This window comes from Tinamus guttatus, unplaced genomic scaffold (assembly GCF_059628265.1).
Source record: "Tinamus guttatus ecotype Peru unplaced genomic scaffold, ASM5962826v1 Tinamus_guttatus_pri_ptg000402l, whole genome shotgun sequence".
Taxonomy (NCBI): Eukaryota; Metazoa; Chordata; class Aves; order Tinamiformes; family Tinamidae; genus Tinamus; species Tinamus guttatus.
In genome coordinates, this window is record NW_028288936.1 from 1087202 (window position 1) to 1110730 (window position 23529).

At 34.9% G+C, this 23529-nt stretch overlaps 1 protein-coding gene across 1 annotated transcript in view; it reads left to right on the forward strand.

Moving 5' to 3' along the window:
• The window catches only part of EYS (EGF-like photoreceptor maintenance factor), a 636352-nt gene that overhangs the window by 489563 nt on the left and 123260 nt on the right, over window positions 1-23529 (forward strand). The window contains exons 27-28 of the mRNA XM_088531218.1: window positions 13304-13462; window positions 18781-18934. Coding sequence (XP_088387344.1) covers window positions 13304-13462; window positions 18781-18934 — 313 coding nt within the window. The remainder of the gene's footprint in view (window positions 1-13303; window positions 13463-18780; window positions 18935-23529) is intronic.

Sequence of the window (23529 nt, forward strand, 5' to 3'; positions counted from 1 at the left end):
ATGCTTTCATTTTTAAGATGATTTAAGCTAGCATCTTTCACTGTGCACTGAAATATACTGAAAATATTTGCAATTCACATGATTAAAATATCTTCTCTGAGGACATAGTAATGAACAGCTGAAAGGCAGTAACATTTTAAACTACTACATCTAATTTGTAAATGAACTTGCATTTCCAGCATTCCCATTATTTCCTCAATCTCAGATAGAGCAGAGAAAAATTTTCATACTTTCATTTCCAATGAGTAATTTCCACTTGCTTACTGACATATAGCCTCTGATGTACTTTCTCAAATAAAATAAACTGCATCAAAATGTTTAATTTCTACCATTAAATGGTAGCATTCATGACAAAAGAAAGGAGGAAAGGGGAGGAGAGGAGAGGGGAGGGGAAGAGAAGAGAACCTCAGAAGGATTGAGGCATGAATTATATTTACCTTTAAAGATGCTAGGGGTAGACATGTTCCTGTATGGACAAGAGGGTTGTGGAAGAACTTAGCAGGTGAGACAGCAGTGCATAATGTACAAAGAAATATGTTTTTCTTTCATCCCTTTTGACATAAAAATCTTAGACAAATAATGTTTAAGAAAGCTAAAGTGATAACTGTGGAAGGCCACTACTGTGTATTCCTATTATTGCTAGTAATGTTTACAAACTCATTTCATCTGTGCATATAATTCTGGAAATCTTTTACTATTGAACTGTCATGGATAATGAATAGTGATATGATGAATAGTGAATGATAATAATGGCTTTATTTTCCATAGTTTATTCTTGAAAAATCAATATGAAGCTTCTTTACAGGCAGTTTCTGCTTGTAGTCAGAAGAATGCACTGTATATAATGATGGTTTTAACATCTGTTGTTTATTTACAAACTATGCATAAAAATAACTTTTTATTCTCTTGGTCCAAGATACAAAAAGATACTAAATATATTTTTATGATTGTATATACTGTTAATAATAGCTGTCTACACTTTGTGGTTGCAGTCGTTATCATATTTAGCTTTATGATCTCACAAACTCATGTTTTTGCTGGGATGCCACTATTTCAGACATCAATAAGCACTGTAGAAAATACTAACCAAATGACAATTTGATTTTTTATAAACCTACATTAAAATAAATGTGAATTTAAATCGATCTAAGCAAGACTGCTCAACTGCACCCTAGACTGCTACCCATTGGATAATACAGGAAGGTTAAGAGCTCTTTTCAAGGTGACAGGTGCTTGTTATTTTTTGTCTTTCACAACCAAAGTTGCAAACTGGAAGTGTATATTAATGACACTTGATTTTTCTGTGAGCTCTTAAGGCACAGCACTGAAAAAAGCACTTGTCTGATCAGTTGTTTTTGAGTTTGTGGGAGGTTATTTGGCTTCAGGAAAATGTTTTTTTTTAAATGAGAGTTTTTGTTCTTTTTTGTCTTAAAAGGAGTAGAAGTAACAGCTGACAGTCAAAACCAATTAAAGTGATTTAGTAGATAAATAAGATTAAATCTATCTCGGATCATTTACCTGCAGTTTATCTATTATGGTACTTTTTAGGAGGTATGTTAGTAAATGAATGCAATAAAACCCATGAAAGGCAATTACATTTCCCAATCTGAAATGCATCAGCATTGAGACTGTTAGCAAGAAAATACCTCAGGTGTGACTCAAGATAAAATATGGTACAAAGAGGAAAATAAATAAATAAATAAATAAATAAATAAATAAATAAATAAATAAATAAAGAGAATGTGCCTATGTTAATATATAGATATTACAGAACCAAAGGGCAAATGTTACCTATCCTGGGGCAAACTCTGGTGAACATATTTTGGTGTTATCTTCCTTTCAGCAAGTTTCGAGTTTGTGTTTCTTTAAGAAGAATGATCAGTGCTGCTATTGCTCAAAATTGTATTTTAGCTATGCCGAATGCTGGTTCATTTCAGCATTGTTTTTTTCTCACATACTCATGTTTTTCATATTCGAAAAGGCAATAACTTGATAGGTGATTAGTTAAGGAAATTTTAGTAAGGCAAATGGAGAGCATGTATTTAGAAATAGCTGCAAATGGAATTTCATTACTGCTTTATTAATTCAGTATTTTCTCTTTATCATGTACAAAAAAACATAACATCATGTGTTGTCAGCGACTGAGCTGTGACATTGCTGTAAGGTTATTATGCAATTGCTCATTAGAGTGGGAAAAATGTATAGAAAATGAATACCTTTGTAGTGCAAGGAGATCTCAAAGATGAAGTAGCAAAATCCATGACAGTGACTTTAAATAAAATTCCTTCTATTAAAGCAGCATACCATATTAAAAAATGATTGTTAGTGTTTCTTGTTATATAACAGAGATCTTGACAGAAGTTTCACCTTCATGAAGCAAGTTCAAGTCTGTGGAAGAAAGAATTAAAAGTGTTGTTTGGGCTTTGTTTGTGAACCAGAACCTGATTATGGTAATTCATTGTGCAAAATACTCCTCTTCTTGAGTTTTGCCAGGTATACAGTGCCATGGTGTTATGTAGATTTTTTTTTCACAAAGAATCTTAGAGGTTTTATTTATCTTCTCCTATTCTTCCTTTTCTATCCCCTGTGCTGTCTTTGGCAAAGGGCTGAAAAAGACTGCTGTCTCATTTTTTCTCAGAGTATCTGTTTTAGATTCTGTAAGTTAGAATCTTAGAATCATTATGGTTGGAAAAGACCTTCAAGAGCATCGAGTACAACTGTAAACTCATCACTCCCACGCCTGCTAAACCATGTCTCTAAGCACCTCATCTACATGTTTTTTGAACACTGCCGGGGATGGTGACTCCAGCACTTCCCTGGGCAGCCTGTTCCAATGATTCACCACTCTTTCCATGTAGAAATTTTTTCTAATATCTAACTTGAACCTCCCCTGGCACAGCTTGAGGCCATTTCCCCTTCTTCTATCCATAGCTATTGTGGAGAAGAGCTGGACCCAACCTCACTACAACCTGCTTTTAGGTAGATGTAGAGAGTGATAAGGTCTCTTCAGCACCTCCATGTCCTTCTTGTAGTGAGGGGTCCATTCGAGAAGTTCTTACAGTTGCCAGTCAGTAAGGATCTTCCTATGTTTATTTTAAAAGTTCCATGTTTAGTCTTAGGAGTCAAACTGGATGTACCTTCCCAATTACCATTATTTCCCGTGACACAGGCTGAGCAAGGGAATTTGTTTCATTTTCAGAGATACCTTCTACTAGAGCTAGTAATAGTCTGTTTCAGTGTGACAACACGCAGCATTGCAGTTCTATCCAGATGGCCCAGAAAGAGACGGTCATTTCATCAAAATTTACCCTGGGACATTAGAGTTTAATTCCCTCCCCCCAAGAAATATTTTATAAATAGTGGCAATAAAAAAAGTTTTAAAATTCCTGAAATGCATAAGTAAGTTCTTGAATTCCAGTTAATATGGCAAACAGCTGGCACTTTGTTCTTCTAGTGTTCTTCTAGTTTATTGGCATTTTTTAGCAAATGCCATTTAGCAAATGAAAGATTTTCAGATTTTAGCATGTTAGGTCACAACATTAAGCTAGTATAAAATCATCAAGAATTTGTCATCTAATGTGTATTTTCCATAGGTCAGTAATAAATGGAAAACAGGACAAAACAGCAATCCTTAAAAGCTGGGTTGTTTAATTACCTGTAGGTGAGACTGTAGTGATGTTTCGCTGTTTATCAGTAATGGTGTAAAAGTTAGGCTAATTTCTGTGAGGAGGTATTTGAGTTTTGAACCTGTTAATGCCTGCTGTAGCACATAGATCATTTGTTTTGAGTAAAACAAGGGCTGGTTCACCACCATTAAGTAATACTGTTAGATCAGGTTTTCTGAGGAATTCTAGAGCCAAAAATACTAACTGAAAAGCTGGAAGTTTCTTTATCTTTCATAGATGAATGCAGCAGAGTTTCTATCCCTGATAGTCTGGGAGATACTGAATCTTTTAAATCACATAGTTTAGATAGTTTATCATCTTACCTCTTGCATTCCTTTCTACATCAGTACGGTTCTCATTTGACCAGCTGCTAGCTGAAAAGCTGTTGAAGCCAAATCTAAAATCAATACCAGACAGGAGATAAATTATTAATCTCAAAATCATGGCGATGGCGTATGTATCCCAAAATCATGAGGAAAGAGAAGGTAATCAGAACCCTTGCTTTCAAAAGGAAGGAGGTAGTTCATTTTTTTTTCTTATTGGTGTACCAATATTGAATTGAAACTTTAATAGTTCTGCAAAATGTAATGAGAAATTAGTATTTGTCTCTCGGGTGTGTTTACCTCTTGCATAAATATCTGAGAAATTGCCTGTACTGTAGTTCACTCTGTTGAATCTTACTGTTTTACCAGCTTCATGTGTAACAATGTACTAATATTCTAAGAGAATATATCAGATTTTTTTAACTTTGGAGAAATAAATAACTTTTTTTTTACTGAGCTGTCTGTATTTTAAAAAAAGATAAAAGCAGTCTAATTATGACAAACTGCAGCTTGCTTTTGAAATGACTTCAGCATTTGCTGTGAGAAAAGTACAGTTGATTTATAAATATTAAACTTCTAATGAAAATGTAATAAATTGTACCAAACTGTGCTTTCTGGCTTGTCAAGAAATAGGTATGTACTGGCAGACAAATGCAATTTTCAAGCACAATATAGGGCTGTTCATCTGTGTGCTCTTGTGTGCTGAAATATTTTGTGTCCTTTGTACAAAGCAGGGGTCCAATTCCAAAGAGGAAGGAACACCGCTCTTCACTGCAAGCTCCGTAGTTTTTAATGGCTTCGACAAGGCAATTGCTCCACTCACTTGTAACCAGAAATTATTTCTCTGAGACCTTCCATTGATGTGTGTGATCTAGATATGGTAGAAGGGCCTGTTCTTCCGAATTGGAGCTCAAAAAGGTCATCTGTAGTAAAGAGAAAGTTTGTCCAGTGCAATTCGTACTTCTGCTAGACACACTTGGCTGTGATCTACATAGTTCACTCAAGTGCAGTATTTTTTTTTTCCTATTCAGACTTAAGAGACGAATTCCATCTGCCTTTTGTACTTCTGAGTGAAAGATTTCTCTCTTCTGTGCTGAGTTTTCTTTCCTGTGTATGTACTGCTTTTCCTCTTCTGGCTCACATTTAAAAACACTTCTGGACTCAAAACTCCTTTTTCAGTGATTATAATATCATTTTACTGCTGCATTTTACCATCTTTGTAGATGTCCTGTAAGATATGAATGCATTAGCTTGATTAAATCTCTTCGGATTTTTTTGAGACGTTGCTATTCAGAAAGATTTTCTTAGTGAAATAATTAATAATTATGAGTTACTGAAACACTTCTGTGTCTAGACATAGAAAATAATCTGAATAAATTGTGTGCAAATTCGTGTGGTTACCTTCTGTCTTTAACAATGGAGCTTGCTGCATAAACTATATCTATGTCTCATATCTAAATTTTAGGTCTAACAGTCCCCTTTTGAGACAAGTGTGAAGAATGCAGAATATTCTAGATATCTTCTCCTGATTCCTGGAAGCAGCACATATTAAAAAAAAAAAAAAAACAATGTTGCAAAGTGATAAATATGGCTGAATAAAGTAACCAGCCTTGAGCCAACAAGTTAGTTTGTGTGCTCTTTTCATCAATAACTTTTAAGATGAGCTGTTGGGGAAGTGGGTTCCGCAACTGTCAAACTGTTTTTTGTCTTAGTTTAGAACAATTCTGCCCCTTTATGACTAAATAATAAATAATAATAATCTCCTAGGAAAGTCTAGCCATGTAGGCTAGCAATGCATAAATTCCATTATTTTTATGAACACATTAAATTTAGTTGGTATGCTTAAAATTAAATTTGCAGCTTTTACTTTACACATAATACAGGTCATCTATTATCTGGTATCAGACCTACAAAAATATTTTTCTGCAGTGTTACCCAGATGGAAAATGCCTCTTCAACTGACTAAATATGATGCACACTGAAAAGTCTGAATATTTCTCTGAATTAAAGTTTTCTAGACAATTACTTTACATGTATCACAGTGATTCTTGGGGAAAAGAGTGTTACTTTATATGTCCAGGGACAATTGCAGAGCGTAAAATTAAAATTAGCTGTCAAAAATAAGAATAAAGTAACAGACAATACATTGCTATCTTAGAAAGTAAAAAGGCCCTAGAATTTTGATGAACATGAGAATTAGAAACATACAAATATGGTGTGAACACCTCTAGCTGAGATGTGCTTTACAATAACAGAAGATGAAGCTATTAGGTGATACTTACTTATGTTACAAGACAATTCTCATTACAATGAGTAATATCCTACCTGTAATATATTCACGTTATGGAAATTTGAGTTTCAAAAAATACTCTGACAGTCGCTTTTTTTCCCTCCCCCAAACAATAGTTTTTTACCAGTTCATTAGACTTGAATCAGAAATGTGAAAGCTAGTGTTCCTGTAGACCTTCTGTGATACCTTGCAGAACAAATATATTGAGTGATCTTCAAAAGATTTTTAGAAGCCCTTGCTTCATTAAAATTTGCCATGATGCATGTGATAGTAACCTTAAATGAAGCCAGTTATCAAAATAGTATGATAGTGTGTTATTAGAACTCCAGTGTAAATTTACGTTTGATATTAAAAGTTTACCCTGAGATTTTTCCCTTTAATTGGGAAAGGTTGAAAAATATAAATGAGGATAAGAAGGACCTTTGTTTCCCTCATAGATATGATTTTCGTCTGATGGATATGCAGTAAAGTCGAGTAAAGATTCTGCAAATATGTGCTTCAATAAAGCCTTTGTTAGGATGTTTCCTTTGTGCTGTATTCAGAGGAAAAGTTAACCACACAATTAATTGGAATGTAGAGGCTATTTCAAACAAAGTCCCTAAATCATGAACTGTTTAGAATAGCACCTTCATTTGATCTGATTAAGTAAAAATATGTACCTCCAGTTAGATAGTGCTACCAATTAGGAGAATTCTTTCACTTCAAAAATCAAAGGTTCTGAAGAAAAAAAAATTGTGGAGGTGAAACTAATGAGACAGGAAGAGGTGAGTGACTAGGTTATTTCTACTAAGAACAGGTACTAGCAAAATGAGATGCCAATTTTGTTTGTGGGTTTGGACTGACAATGTCCTATTGTTCCTATTTTCACCACACAGTAGATGCTAGCACCCAAAAAATGACAAACTGGGTAACATATATTTGTTTACTGAGTAATTTATCTCTAATATTCTTTTTTTATATACCTTCTTGTGTTGTGATACTGCTGTCATTCTTTTCAAAAAATCTTGTTGAACTGGGTATGAACTGGGTATTTGCTTTTTCCTCCTGCTTTTGACTCCTGTCGATCATCTGTTTCACTTCCTGGTTTTTTTTTTTTTTTTTGTACATGTTTCCAGCCTCTGCAATAATTATACCACCATTTAATAATTATACAGCATCTTCAGCATCTTTCAGCTGGACACCATAACTTGCTTCCTAGCTGTTATTGCATAAGCTTCATATTATTCCATGAGACAGGTCATTTTCTCCCTCTTACAAATAAACAAAAGTTGGCTGAAGATACTGAGTTACTACCTGCTGATTTATAGCCCCTGAGGGTGTAGACCAATAAAAAGTCATTCTACCTTCCTGAAGTATGAAGTCTGAAGAGGAACAAAAGAGTCGCAAAATAGGAATATAGAAGTAAATTCTTTTTGTCACTGCTCATCTCCCAAAGTATATGAACGTAAAGCTGCTTCACTGTGAGTTCTGTTAGGTCAGCATGCAGTTGGATTGTTCAGTATTTAAAGAGATAATTTTGTAAGTCTATGGGGTTTTATGGGGTGTTTTTTTGTTTGCTTTTTTGTTGTTATTTTGTGTCTTTATTTGTGAAATAAAACTAATAAAGTCTGTATTGGATTGATCTACAAAGGCTTTACTTACTACAGTGTGCCTAGTGTCAAAAGCAGAGAGTAACTCTGCTCTAGGCAGTAGGTAAATGCAGTTTGTGTGTGTTTTAGATAACAGTGAAATCATTAATTTCCTTTTTGATAAACAGCGTACATATTTTTTATCTTCCGTGCTGTGATCTGAGTAATGGTGAGGAAAGCAGAGCAAAAACTGCCAGATGGGTTAGTCTAGTGGCTCCTCTAGTTCCATACTGTTCTATGAGTGAGACCAGTAACACTGCTCTTAGTGTTAGATGCACTAGATCCAATGCTTAGAATGGAGGCTAACAAACAGTGTGTGTCACTTCTGCTTCAAGAAAGTAATGGTCTGAAAGTTCCCTGAGTTGCAGTTCCACTATTACCTACTGGTCTAGTTGAATTTGTTTCTCCATATTTAGCTCTAATTTTCTGAAAATCTTTTATACTTTTGACCAGCATAACGTCCTGTGTCATCAAATTACGCAAAGTAACTATGCATTCTGTGAAAACTCACAAATTCCAAGGCATAGTATCAGCTTTACGTATTCACCTTTTTCTCTGTACGTTTTACCCAGGATAAGGACTCCTGGTCTGTTTCTCCATACCTTGATCATCACCTTGATCATCCCTTCTTCTCTTCTGTGTTTCAATGTACCTTCTCGGAGACATACTAACCAGGATGCTTGGAAAACTCAGAAGAGATTTTTAATGGCATCATATGCATTGTTTTCCCAGAATTTTTATAACTCTTTTCATATAATGCTGCTACTCTTGCATGGCAGATTCTTTCAATGAAAATGATATAGAATGATGTTCTGCTCTTAAGGACTGCTTATATGACCTGTTGCCTCTCAGTGCCTTCTCTGAGTTCTCATGATTAAACATACTGTTTTCCTGTCATTCTAAGCCCCAAGCAGTCTGTGAAGTAAAAGATTAAGCCTGTGATCTGAATTCTGATCTCCCAGTTGACAGCAGAGAATATTATCAATGAGGCAGCAGACGGGCCTGCTGAAGAAAAAAATTTATATTTTATTCTATAAGGATTTTTTGCTTCATAATGTAGAAGTTCAGCTACAGCAATGAGAAGGCTTTTGTGAGTCGGAAAAAAATGAAAGCAGCAAGGGTAAGGTTTATTTTGTTTCATATTTTATTGCCTGGAAACAGCTGAAGTCACCTAATCAATTATTTCGTAGATTTCTAAAGTTATAGTCATTGAGGAGATGGTTATTGTTTTTCTGTGCTATTTATTTCAGATGTATGTGATGCTTTATGAAATACCCAAGTAACATTTTTTTTCCTCTATCAAACTTACCTCAAGGAATTTTCTGAATCACATTTATTTAAATTTGATTCTCTGCCCACCATGAGCGCAAGCTGAAAGAATGCATTACTCTCAACTAGTTAGATTATGTTGCCTGAAATGTTCTGTGAGCTTGAGAGGTATAGAGCAAGTCACATTTTCATCAGTCTCTTGATATTCCTGTTAATCCGTTTGCGGTCTGGGAATGCCTCCATTCTTGATTCTTTCAGAATCATCTGAAAAAGGCTGGCAGTGCTGACTGTCCATTTTGTATCGTCTGTGCATCCAGTGTATCGTGTAAGTCACGGAAAAGAGGAACAAGCAAAGTATCCGTCAATGTTCATTTTTTTGTCAAAAGGATGTGTACTATCCATAATTGAATGAAGTAAATCAGAGGATCAGAATTTAATCATGGGAGGAGACCCCAAGTAACTGTTCTGACATCCTGTAAATTCCAGGTCTATAACCTTTCATCCATAACTACTGTATCAAGTAGCTTGTTTTTTGCTTAAGATTGACCTCCATCAAGACTGAGCATTGCTCAGTTATTTTTTTGTAGATGTCTGCAGTTGAGCTAGTGACCCTGAAATTCTTTTATAGACAGTATATAGAAAAGTGGAGAGAAATAAGCAGTTTTAGGTTGTGATTCATCTAAATCTAATTTAATCACACCATTTTAGCTGTTTATCGTAAGTTGAGATGAATCACGGCTAGAATTATCCATTCTTTTTCATTACTAAAGAGGACCAAGGAGCTTTCATGTAGTTACCTACAATGTGGGCGGTATAAGAGAGTTATCTCTGATAACTGCGGTGAGTTATCTACGGTTGTAGACAGCTTGGACAGATCTCTCTCTCTCCTACCAGAAGATGAAGAAGCCCTATTTTACTTCCTAGTGTTTTTCCTAATTGATAATCATGCTTTCTCCATATTTCTCTTCAGTTTGCTTAGCTGTGGCTTACGCACTTGATGGATCCTACTACCTTCTAGATTAGAAAAGTCTCTTTTTTTTTCTACTGATAGAATTTGGTACTAAGCCAAAATTGTCACAAAATGCAAATGGTGCAAACTAAAAATGATACATAGAAGTGGAAACAGGCTAATTACAATTTACTAGTAGTGGAAAACTATGTATTTTTCCCATTTTGTTTATTTCCTAGCTAAGGCAGAATAAAATAGGATTATAATAGAAACTTGTTGAAATTTTCTAAACATTTTCTTAATGTGCTGTGTATTGTTATAAAAATTATAGACAGTCATATCTCAGCTAACCTCTTTTCTCAGCAGAAAATTTAAGCCTTCGGTTGAAACTATTTCATCATAATTAGTAACATTTACTATTCTCCATTCTGTTTCTAGATTTCAGTTGGATATCTGTATATGTCAGTACAACAGCTTATTTTTGTTGTTTAGCTCCTTTTCCTTCTTACAGACTCCTAAAAACATAATGCTAAAACTTCATATTCTTGGAAGCCTTAATGATGCAAGCTACTTTTAAGAACTATGGCCTTCTGGTTGCAAGCTTTAGACAGAGTTCACAGGGCAAAGAAATAAAACAGTAAGTGACTTACGAATGGGGTTGCCAAAACTATGCATGCTCCTGTAGGGCATAATTCAATAATCAGTACTGATTTAGCAAGCCCCAGGATGCATAGTAAAACAGATCTGGATGAAAAAGAGTTCCTCTCTCACCCAAGATTACTTTAACTTGGATGAATTTCCTGATTCAATGAGTTGCTTGCTTTGTAAAGGAATTATTCATCAAACTACAGCCTTAGAGTTTGGAGAATATGCTTATATGAATAAAATAAATATAAAATGTAAATATATATTGGACAATGAATAGTTAACATCCCAATAAATCAGAAGATACGAAAGTTTAGATTATGTGTCAAGACCATGACTCTGTTTCACACATTCCTTTCCTTTATTATATGAGATATCTTCTCCATGAAAAGATTTCAAAGTTCAGTTGTTCTTTTATTTTCATACTAAGACACACATCATTAGAATCATTTTTACAAAAGGAAAAATGTGTTTCAGATTTTGGTGAGCGGGAAAAAAATGAAAGCTGAAAGAAACTTCACAGAATAATCTTTTTAAAGCAGAATGTATATTGTGAACATTTAATCTCCTATTTGAGTATTTTTGAGAACTGCTTAATGAAGACTTTTTAATAGCTTTAGCTGCAAGATATGCTGTATAGTGAATACTGTATAACACTGAGTTTTTTGAAGGCACTATATTTGAAGAAGAATGCTACTAAATAAATGCATTTCCTTGTCTACACAGCACCTCTGTGTGCAAGATCTCTGTGATCCTTGAAAGGCTGAATTTAATTAGATAAACAGCTTTCTCCTAAGTTCTGCTAAGATCTGCTTCTGGCGGTTAACTTACTGCACCTTCTTTCACCCCTTCCCTCATCCCATATTTTTCTCATTTTCTCCAACAACTGTAACTTTTCCAGGACTACCATTTGGAAACAAAAGGCTTTTTTTTTTTTTTTTTTTTTTGAGTGACTTTATTTAACCATAACTAGTGGGATTTGATTTGTTCTTATTCTTCTGTTCTTCTTTTATTCTTCTTAAGCCCAATAAAGAATGACAGAGAACAAAACAGCTTTCCTTCCCAAAGTTTAAAAAAATAAAATAAAAAAAGTAATATAGTGACATTCATTCTTATACTGAGAGAATAAAAATTCTGAAAAAGCACATTCACATGTTATTTATGCCTCTGCATTACCGTCATTCACAAATCCCTTGAATAGTTTTATTTAATTACATTAGGAACTTCTTCATAGAAATATTACCTGACTCCCACTTCTTGTTTAGTTCCTCATTCTTTATTCATATTCATATTCAATCAACTCACATTCAATCTGGACTGTCTTCAAGGAGGATTGCTTGAATAGGATACTTGAGACTTGGGGAAGACACTCTTCCTAGCCTTGATTATTTTTATTTCTTGTTGCTTGGCTGGTATTATTATCCCACCCATGCACAAAACTATAATGAGAAAAATAATTAACAAAAATTGTGAGTGGTAAGCCTTCATATTTGAAGTTTTCACTTGTGATTATTTAGCTTCAAAAGGAATGGGAGCAGTTCATTATTTCATGTTAAATTGATTTTCTGTATGCAAAATTTAGTCATGGGTCTGATGATTTTACAAATCAGCTTGGTTTATTAGAGCAAGCCAACTAGATTTCTTACTATTCTTTTGGAAATCATTTCATTCTCCTCCTAATTTTGTACCTCATTCTTGCTAATCAAAATAATCACAAGTAGAATGATTGAGAACAACTTCAGAGTTTAAGATACGCTGCTTCATGAACTTCAGGTTTGCCAAGTCTTTTGAAATATCCCAAATACAGCCCAATCTCCAAAGCCAACAATTGTAATTTGGCTCTTTGTTTTAGCAAGCCCTATGGAAATACCTTTAAAGACAGCCTATGCTCCCCCCTCCCACTCCCCCCCCGCCAAAACCCTTCATTTCTGGCCATTAAAAACTATATTTTACTCAAGATGTTGCAGTTAAAATCTTTATTTCTATAAGAAAATCATGGTCCAAGCTGTCTTCCTGAAAGGAAGAAATAGTCTAGTGCCCTTCTGAAAGAAAAGACAGTATGTGTTGCTCTTCTTATGCGTTTTCATCATAATTTCCAGCCAGAACATTCAAGTATCCTAAAAATTAAGAAAATCTATATTTGCTAATTATAAATCAAACATGAATATTTCACAGGTGTGTCATTAAACATAAGTTCTGCATGGATATATCTATAAACAAGAGAATGACTGATATAATCCTTTCAGCTCTTACTTTATCACACCTACTAACAGTAGTCCTTTCTGTACTGGTCTTTTCACTTTTAGTGGTATACATGCTTCAATACCTTTCAGCCTTTTAACTTGTTTTTTTTTACAATCAAATTAATTTGTATGTATAATTTCCAATAGCATAGTTGTTTTACAAAATTCGAACTTTTGGATTTCATAATTGAAAGATACTCAAAAGAATTAATATTTTCAAATGTATTTGTTTTTATTTTGTATTAAATGAGCACAATTACGGCTTCGGTGTTTTTTTTTTTTTTATTGCAGATGCAGCACTGTTTTTTCCATCCTTCAGTGGAAATTCCTATCTAGAATTACCTTCTCTAACATCTGAGACCAGGACTGCATCTGGGCAGGAAGCAAGTGGTCTGACAACTCTATACTTGACAGTGAAAACAACTGCTTTAAATGGCACTATTCTTTACAGTGAGTATCAAAGATACTTGAACTTAAGTAGCAGTTTTATCTCCGTCAGGTCCTTATTAACTTCAGTATAGATCCAGCTGGCATGTCCTATTCAGCAGCAGAATTACTCATTAAAATGCAGTAGAAGCCTTTTGGTATTCTAATACATGAGGCATTATAAAATTCGAAGGATAGCTCCTCACATTACTCCGGAAAGTCCTTTAATTTATGACTTAGTGAAACACGACTTACAACTGAAAATGCTGCTTCCTGACAAGGAAGAACACAGCAAACATATGACTCCAATAATACTGCGTTATAGCTATAAAATTCAAATGCACAGAAAAGTTGCAAGCAATTTGTTAGAGAGAAGCAGGTTCTCCATTCTTGGGTTGAGACTCACTTTCTGTTATAATTCTGACTTTTGTTCCCAAGCTTTGTTGACTCACAGAAGTATCACAAGTTCTGTAAATTGGCTGTACTTCAGAAATTTTTCTGTGATTTCACAGAGGGTACTTTCATGTTCCCCAGAAAGTATTGGTGCAGTCTTAGAAGGATGTTTGTTAATACTTTGTAAGAATGCTGGTTCTTGCTATTTCCTTTCTCACTGAATGGCATAAACTGCTGAAAAAATACACCTTTAGCAGGTCAGCAATAAAAATAGACTGCCATGATAGTTGAATAGTTTGCTATATATTTTAGCTTGTAGTTTCTATCCAAATGGAAATAATGGGAAAAAAATATATTTTTTTAAACCCAGAGCAAGTTACAAAAATATGTGTGTGCAGTCTATATGACACACCTGCTCTTTCTCCACAATACGAAATCATTTTGCATATTCTGTCTTCACTGCAACTTCAGAGGGTTTATCTACACAGAGAAATTGCATTGATTTAATATAAAGTGTTTTTTGATTTATTCTTGTTATTTGCATAATAGTCTAAAAGTAATACATGTGAGTTCACCTGCACAATATATATTTTTGTCAGGATTAAAATTTAATTATTTGGTTGTTTAGTTATTCAATCATGCCATTTATTACTGTCTGTATGACACTTTGTTTAAAAGTGTCAAAACTTTGTTCAAACTACAATAGCCAAAGCCTGAAAATAATTTGTATTTACTGGGTTTCAAAATGCAACCTAAAATTTTTTAATGTTATAACTGGGCTGTGACTGCAACTGCTTTAGATACAACACAACTGCAGAATTTGCTAAGAATGATGGATACTTAGTAATGTGAAAGTAGTTGCGACCCATCATTGTGATTCATGTCCATATATTCTTTTAAGATCCCGGAGATCTACATGTGTCAGGCAGTGGGGGACGAGGCATGCAGGCTGTCTCAGAGCTTAAGCTCACCCGAGCTGCTGCTGTGGGAGGGAGAGAGGGTGTGCATGGCTTCCTTAGGGGCACAGAGGGAACACGGCAATGGGCAGAAAAAACAGTTGTATTACACCCCTTAATTCCATTCTCTCCGTCCATTTTATCTTGAATTTATCTTTGACTTTAATCTGAATGAGTTCTTATTCTTTTTTGTTGTTGTTGTTGTTATGGAACTTCTTGGTGTTCATAGTTAAGAGACTCTAGTTTTCTTCATCTACAGTTTATTTTTAGTTTTCACAGGTACTAATTGTTTTTTCATGTTTTGACACACTATGTGTATATATTAAAATGCTACTTCAAGAGTTGACCTTTTCTGAAGTAAAAATATATCACTTTCCATTTCTCACTGATGTACCTTCTCAACTTTCATAGAAATATGAACAAGTGCTTGCTTTCTCGTTTCACCTTCCAGATTCTTGCAACAAAATTAAAATATAAATAGTTGGCTAGAGTTTCAGTCGGATTTTTTTCTGTTTTTGATTATCTGACCTGACTTATTCTTCTCATAATAGATATATTTTCTATTTTCTATTTTAATAGAAGTATTTTATCAAAAGATATATTTTCTCTTCTAGATAATGCACTAACCATGTGTCTAACCTAATAGCTGCTCAGCTCCTCCCTGTATACTTCCTTTGTAAAATTGCTAATATGGTATTTTGTTTAGAGGTTTCCTTATGAGAGTATCATTCCTTACAGCCTTTGTCTTTGCACATTCTGGAAAGATAGAGTAGTATTAGTGGAGAATCATGCATTTGTTTTTCTAATTATTTGTATCAGAGACCTCCACGAAATATGTCACAGCTCTGGTCTTGCCACTTGATGCACCTGGAGAAAAAGGCCGAGGGAAGTCAGGATGCAGTTGGACATGTTCGGTTCTCAGTCTGACCCAGAGCTCCGACATATCCTAGGAACCTATCCCACAAGTTAGTAGGAGGGTTATTGTAATATTTTTACTATTTTATCATTTAAATGTTTTCTTGTTCAGTCTTCATAGTTGTGGTAGGGAGAATTAAGCGGTTTAGCATTAATAAGCAGCAGTGGGGAGACGGACTTTAACCTAGGAGACAGAAGAAAGAAACAAAGGAACCATGAGACTGGTTCCAGAGTACAGGATAAGGAAGTAGAAGAGTCAGACAACTATGCAGGAAAAAATAACCACAAAGACTGGTTCCCAGAGACAAGATAAGGGTGTAAAAGAGCTATGCAAGACAACTATGCAGAAATGGGATAAAAAATAAAGAACACACCTGGAGACTATGGGAGGACCAGCTTGGATCTGAAAGACCCTGAACTCTAATACTATGATTGGTTCGGGACTGTGGGGTGGATCCCTGACTGGAAGGATGTAAGTACCCAGGGATTTGTTCCAACAGGGCCCCTCTGGAGGCATCTAGCTCAAACTGTAATTACTACATGTTAATTAAAATCTATTTCACTCTGATTTGGCTTCAAACTGCTGTCTCAATGAGAACAAAGGGTTGCCCTATTAGTAAGTTATCATCTGGGTTGCTGGGTTACCTTGCTGCAGCTAGTAACCTAATTTTCCAAGACACTGACGCTTAACTTCTTTGCTGGCTCACAGTTACTTTCTTCTTATTCCTCCTGTTATCCCTAAAAATGGACTTCACCTGATGCACAAGATTCCACACCAGTAGGTGTTCTTCTAAGGTTAGGTTTCTTCTAAGGTGAAGAAAAATCTGTATCTCGTCCTGGCTGTTGAACAGAAACACCCAAAGCAGGGAGAGCATGTGGACAATTTATCTCGCAGAATTGTGCTACCGTGTTTTGTATTAATCACACCTTTTCTTTACATTCCTACTTAGTTTTCCCTAGACTTTCTTCCCTTTTCTATAGCACCAATTCCTTTCCATTGTTTCTGCTTTCTTATGTGAATATTCTCTCTTGTAACTATTAGATCCCTTCTTCTGAAGGGATGGAAAAGACTGCTATGAGTTTCTTTCTTTATCAATATTAACACACAATTTTGCACAAATGTAAAATCCAGTGTTACACTCCTGTGTAAAAGAAAAATTTCTCCAGAGATTTGTGTATGGGTAATATGAGTTTTTATAAAATAAAACTGATTCTACAGAGGCTTTCCAGAATTCTTTAATTCATTAGTTCTGTACGCAGATGCCAAGCTCTGCTGTAATTCTGTCAAGTAAACATACAATACTTTGTGAGTTCATACGCTCCCTGTGTTCTTTCTTCATCCCTCTTTGCTGCTTGCTCGCTTTCTTCTTCCCTTCTAATGACTTCAAAAGAGAAGCTGCTGCTGTCAGCTATCCCCTCTTTAATAGCAGTGTAACTCCTGCCTCTGTTTCTTGTTCTTTGAAGCTGTGCTACTATCAAACAGCTGAGAACTGGACTGTCAGCAGAAAGTTCCCTTGAGTCTAGTGGGCTCACCAGACGCAAGACCTACAGAATTGTAAAAAGAGGATTAACATTCCCAATGTTTTCATAGTCTATTAATATATTGATGTTAACAGTCGCTCTACAGTGAAGGTTACATTGAGTTTCACACTTTGATAAGGCAAAAATCCTGTCTTTTACAAAAGCATTTAAAAAAACAGAAGGAAAATCACAATGATCTTCGTCTTTTGGGTGTATTTTACTGCTAAAAATAATTTTAGAATAATAATCTAATAAAAAAATAAAATAGTTTATTTTCTAATAATATAAAATAATTACTCATTTTGATTTTTTTAACTTAGCCCACTTTCAGATAATTCATTTTATAATCATACCTGATTTTACTAGGTGTGAAGTTTGATCTGTTTCTCTGTCAGATAGTTAGCGACCACTTAAATAACTTAGGAAGGCTCAAACAAGATGGTTTTGAAGTACAAATGGATTGGAGTCAGAAAATGCCTTTAAAGTATTCTGAAGTCAGATATCTAAGGAAAAGCATAGAAGAATTCAATCTTGTATATATCTTTGTCAACTACACGAACCAGTGAGGATCAGAAAAGGAGACATATGCCTTCTCCATTTGTTCACATCCCTATGTATATAGAAATACCTATAAAAAGAGAAAAAAGTTTTTATATATATACACACACATATATATATACACATTTGCATATATAAAGAAAACAAGTTTAACTTGTTACTTGTAGACATGGAGGAAAACAGCTGCTTTCATTAAAAATTTTATTACTTATAGGCTAACTAATGAACAGAAAATGAGAAGAATTAACTGTGCTGGGCATGTCTTTTTACTTAATTGCACCATATTACTGGAAATTACAGCATTACCATATTACACATTTTCACATTTAATACCTTTATTAAGAAGGATTTTGTCAGTGGTTGGTTGAGACACACAAATACTAAGGGCTAAATGATTGTTGATATAGAATCTGCCGGAAGAGTAGATATATTGTTAAAAACATGAGTAAAAAGATAGAATATAAATCATTTATAGAATATAACTACATATGTGAGAGGCAAAGAAACTAGCCTAAGAAAAGTTGGCTTGTGCATAATTTCATAGATTGTAAACATTTGGTTTAATACAAAGACAGATATACTTACACACACTTTCCTAATAATGATATTTTGTCTGATTATTTTGAGTATGTATATTCATCTGCATCATGCAGATGTTACCAACTGATTGGTAGTATTTTCTGCTGTTACCTTGTTTTGACCCTAATCTTTACATTATCAGCAAGATCTGAGAACATTTATATTTAAAAATGTCAGAACAAAGTAGTTTTGAAAATATTGGTAAGGATTGCACGACTGAAGTAGTATAAAAGTCTTGATCTTTTTTTCTTTTACTTGAACCTGTTATCAGCTATTGATACAAAGTTTAATTGTATTCTCACGGTCACTCAGTCAATGTTCTATATATGGTAGGATTATCCTCAATGTGATATAGATGTTGTGGTTGATGTTGTACACTTTTGAAAGCATAAATATAAGTGTCTTTTTATCTTTTCAAAGCTGGTGAAAAGAATTTTGGAGAACAGTTTCTTCATCTGTATTTAGTGGAAGGCAGACCAACAGTTCGATTCAGCTGTGGACAATCTCAGAATATTCTGACTGTATCCATCAATCAGTCCATTAGCAAAGCTGTACTTACCCCTGTCACAATAAGGTAAGATCTTTCTCTTGTGTATTGCACACAAAAAAATTAGTCATATTGGACAAGGAAGTTAAGTTTTTACAATGTTCTCCAATAAACAAACTTAGAAGAAAAATAGCAAACCTCTTTCAATATATGGAGGGATGAAAAGATCAACCATTCAAGAAAATGTTTCATTTCCATTTTACATTTCTTCTCAGTCACAATCCAATTTATGCAGTGTGTTTTTTATTTTTTCTATTTCTATATGTGAGCCTAGTGATAATGAGGCAAAGTCAAATAGCATGCATTCAATTCTAAATACTTGATATCTGACAATGTATTAATCTATTGTATGTTGTATGTAATATAAATTGTGAATGTGTGTAAAATTTACAAAGGAAATTATATCTGTTCCCTCTCTCCATGAGCCTAGTAAGATACTTCTCTCCACAAGAAGTAAGATATTTTTTTCAACAAGATACAAATACAGTTATTAAAGTTATTAAATACAGTTCTTAAATTCATATTTTTTCTGTTTTTTCTTTTTTTTCTTTAAAGTCACTGATTGCCATTGTATGATACATGAATCAGGTACTTGTCTGTATTGTATTGAGGTAGCATCATCTCTAAGTCATAAGCTTAACACATTAAAATGCTACAAAGATTTTTTACTATAAAATTAACACACGTATATTCAGCATTTTATTCTCTACATTATTATATGAAAAAGTGATGCCAGTTCATTTTACCAATTCCCTTCATTTAGTGGAATTTATACTGCTACCTTTTAAACAATGGCATGCTACACCTGAAATGTAGGCTGTGACTGGCAGGGATTTACATGCATCTGAGTTTATAGGTATGGCCTTCAAAATGACTAGTGATTATTCTTGTGAATAAGTGTAGAGAGAGTAGTATATCTTTCACCAAGCACCTATAAAAGTGTAATCCTCCAGCAATCATCTTTAACCTCTGCCAAAAGAAACAGCAAATTTGACAAGGCATTTGTGGTACCCAGGGTCTTGTATCTTAAGTTATAAAATATGAATGCATGACAAAACTGTTGATTTGTGTTCTCTTGCTGGCTGTTGAAGATAGATAGAAAACTCTATCTGTACTTTTTACTAGCAAAATTAATGATTTTTTTCTTCCTGTAATGCAGGAAGGTTAGAATAAATACCTTAATTTCTCATGGAAAACACTCAAGTTAGTAGGTGATGTTTCCTTTAAAAGTAACTTCAGATAAGGCTGTAAGATTGCATTTGGCAGAAAGAGAGGTTCTGTGCATACTGTGGCTCCAGTGGTATTAGCAGCATAACTCCCAGGAATCTCCGTGGCAGCAGTTTTCATTTTCCCAACTTTTTCTTTCCAAATCCACCATATATATGAGAAGCTAAGATATCTCCATAGTTTTGCAGCTATTATTTTCTCTTCTAGTTAGCTATATGATTAGTTTTCTTATATATGGCCAACTCTTGGAATCTGTTGAAGGTTAAATGTGTTTGGAATGCTCAGTCATTTTATTGTCTTTGTGAACTGACAACTTTATAGAAACAGCCAACAGAACTCTGACTGCTCGCGCTTTTGTCTTTTCTTAGGAGAGACCTGTTTCAGTCCAGTTTTATTCATCAATACCATTCCTGTTTATTTTAGAATGATTTGATTGCTGTTTTGAAAATGGATTTATTTGATTTTAATTGTAATGATTTCATTTTTGAGATTGCATTGATCTTTTCAGTTAAAGGCATGGGCGTATATTTCAGATGTATTTTAGTTTGCTTTTATGCATTTTTTCTTTAAAGTTACTCAGAATACATTCATTCAGACAAATTTTATTTCTTCTGTGGGTGAAATGCATTTGTCTGATACAAAATTTGGTGTGATTTATCTGTGATTGAAGTAATGTGGCTGTCACTGTGGCCAGATGGTATTTTCGTCACGTCATCAGTCGAAGGAAAGCAAAAAATGGAGCTCAAGATGATCAAGATGCCAGGATTTTATTTTTTCCAGAAAGTGTATGAGTGGATTGAGAAGAGGGTGGTGATAAATGGGGCCAAGTCTAGTTGGAGGCCTGTGGCTAGTAGTGACCCTAAGGAACAGTACTGGGCCCGGTGCTCTTGTTCATCAATGACTTGTTCATCAGTGACTTGGACGAGGGCACAGACTGCACCCTCAGCAAGTTTGGGAATGGCACCAAACTGTGAGGAGTGGCTGACACTCCCAAGGGCTCTGCTGCCATTCAGAGGGACCTGGACAGGATGGAGAGCTGGGCAGAGAGGAATCTCCTGGGGTTCAACAGGGTCCTGCATCTGGGGAGGAATAACCCCAGGCACCAGTACAGATTAGGGGTTGACCTGCTGGAAAGCAGCTCTGTGGAGAGGGATTTGGGAGTCCTGATTGACAAGTTAACCGTGAGTTAGCAATGTGCCCTCATGGCCAAGAAGGCCAATGGGATCCTGGCCTGCATCAGGAGGAGCGTTGCCAGCAGGGCAAGGGAGGTGATCCTGCCCCTCTGCTCAGCTCTGGTGAGGCCGCACCTGGAGTACTGTGAGCAGTTCCAGGATCCCCAGAAGGACACTGAGCTTCTAGAGAGGGTTCCGCGTAGAGCAACAGAGATGATTAAGGAACTGGAGCATCTATTGTATGAGGAAAGACTAAGCGAGCTGAGACTGGTTAATCCAGACAAGTCTTGGTGCTTCATTTCCAATCAATAATTGACAACAATGAAATTTAGAGTATGGGAGGTATTACCAAAACGTTCAGCTTACCTCTAGAAAAAAAGGACATAATCAAAGTGGTGGTAGACAATACTGAATACCAACTTCCATTACAGTTTTCTGGCATGGTCCTCTGCTCTAGAGATGAAGAATGGTAGAAATTCAACAAAGTTATTGGTCAGGATCAATTGATTGCTGGAAAGATTCAAAAACACTTCTCCAGACTATACAGACACTGTCACTGAGAAAGCTAGTATACAAAATCTAAAGACTGATACGTTTCAAAATGTCATTGACAAGGCTTAAATAGTTTCAGAAATATTTCTTTTTTGTTTACTAGCTTAAATCACATCTTTCTCTGTTGGTGCTTTAGTGAAAAGTTAAGTCTTCAAATCTTTCTAGTGAATTATTATTTTATTAACTCCTTTAAATATATATGTGATTGTTATACTTGCAGGAAAACGAAATATCACTGCAAAAGGAGGAGCAATAATATATCTCTTTATTTTCAATATAAACAGTTCCTAGAAAGTGAAATAGCCTCTACGGAAGTTACAGATCACCAGTTGTCACAGGGTTGAGGAAAGGAGCTTACAACAATATTTCTTCATGTATAAAATATATATGTTATAAATAAAACTTTCTCTAGAATACTATATTTGGACTAACAAAACCATAGATTGATATAATTTATTTCTTGTGCCGTTTTTCAGATTATCTGGTTACAGTGTTAAACTGAAAATATGTAAATGAGAGACAGGTTTCACCAGTCTCTTATTTTAGAATGAGTTCATTTATTCTTCAAAGGTAAATGCAATACAAATTAAAGTATTTCAAAAATCACTCTGATTTTTGCAGTTTTACTTACTTTGCTTTGTTATATTAAGTGGAATATGCTTAAAAATTTAAATCACTTCTAAGAAGTTAGTAATACAAGTTAACTATGTTACAGTCTATATCCATAATAGTGGATTATAATAATGTTATATATAAAAAAAAGAACTATCCTTTTTATAGGCAATATGGTCATCTTTAGCATTTTCATATTCTCTTAGATAGAAATTTCAGATTCTTGTGGATGATAATGTAAGGGATGGAGGTTAAGCGACATTCTTTATGTCTTCAGGATACTGATGATCTTGTGCCCCTCGCAACCCTCTATCTAGGGCGCAGATGTAGATGATCTAATGGAATTACAGGAGTGAGAGAAATGGTTGTAAAAGGAAGTGGTGACCAGGATTGGCAACCAAAGAGTCTGGGGTGCTGTAAATGGACCTCTTCATCAACAAAGCAGGGCCCCAAGTATAAGCATGTGAGCAGGGAGATGCCTTTGGGACCAGCTTAAGGGGAAAGCTCTCCCATTGGCCACACTCCCATGAGGAGAGCAATTGAGCATATTGCCACATAAGCTTAGATGTGCCGTGTTGTCTTTTTCCTAAGAAGTGAGATGATGATAGACATGTTTAAATTATCGGATTTTTGTGAGTTTTGAAGAGCTAAACAAACACCAAAAAAACCCACAAAGGCAAATTTGCAGGGTTCTCCTCAAGCCTATTGTTGCCTAAGGGGAGGATAAATAGAGGAATAAAATTGCTTCAGTGTACTTTTAACAGTTTGCTGTTTTCCACAGTCTTGCTTCACCTGAAAATATTAGGAAGTGCTATTTGCTCTATGGATATTGAAAATCTGTGACTTGTCCAATATTAAAAAACAGTAAGTGACTAGTCTTGGCATAGGATTCTTGTTGCTTAGCTCCCACAGCCATAAAATTGGAGTACTTGGCTATTTCAGAAAGTATTGAAAAGACGAATGGTATTTAGTGATCACAAGGCACTCATGACAGTTCTGAGGACAAGTAAAGTGTTTAAACAGATACAAAGTGTGTTGCTTTGGAATCCTCATGCATGA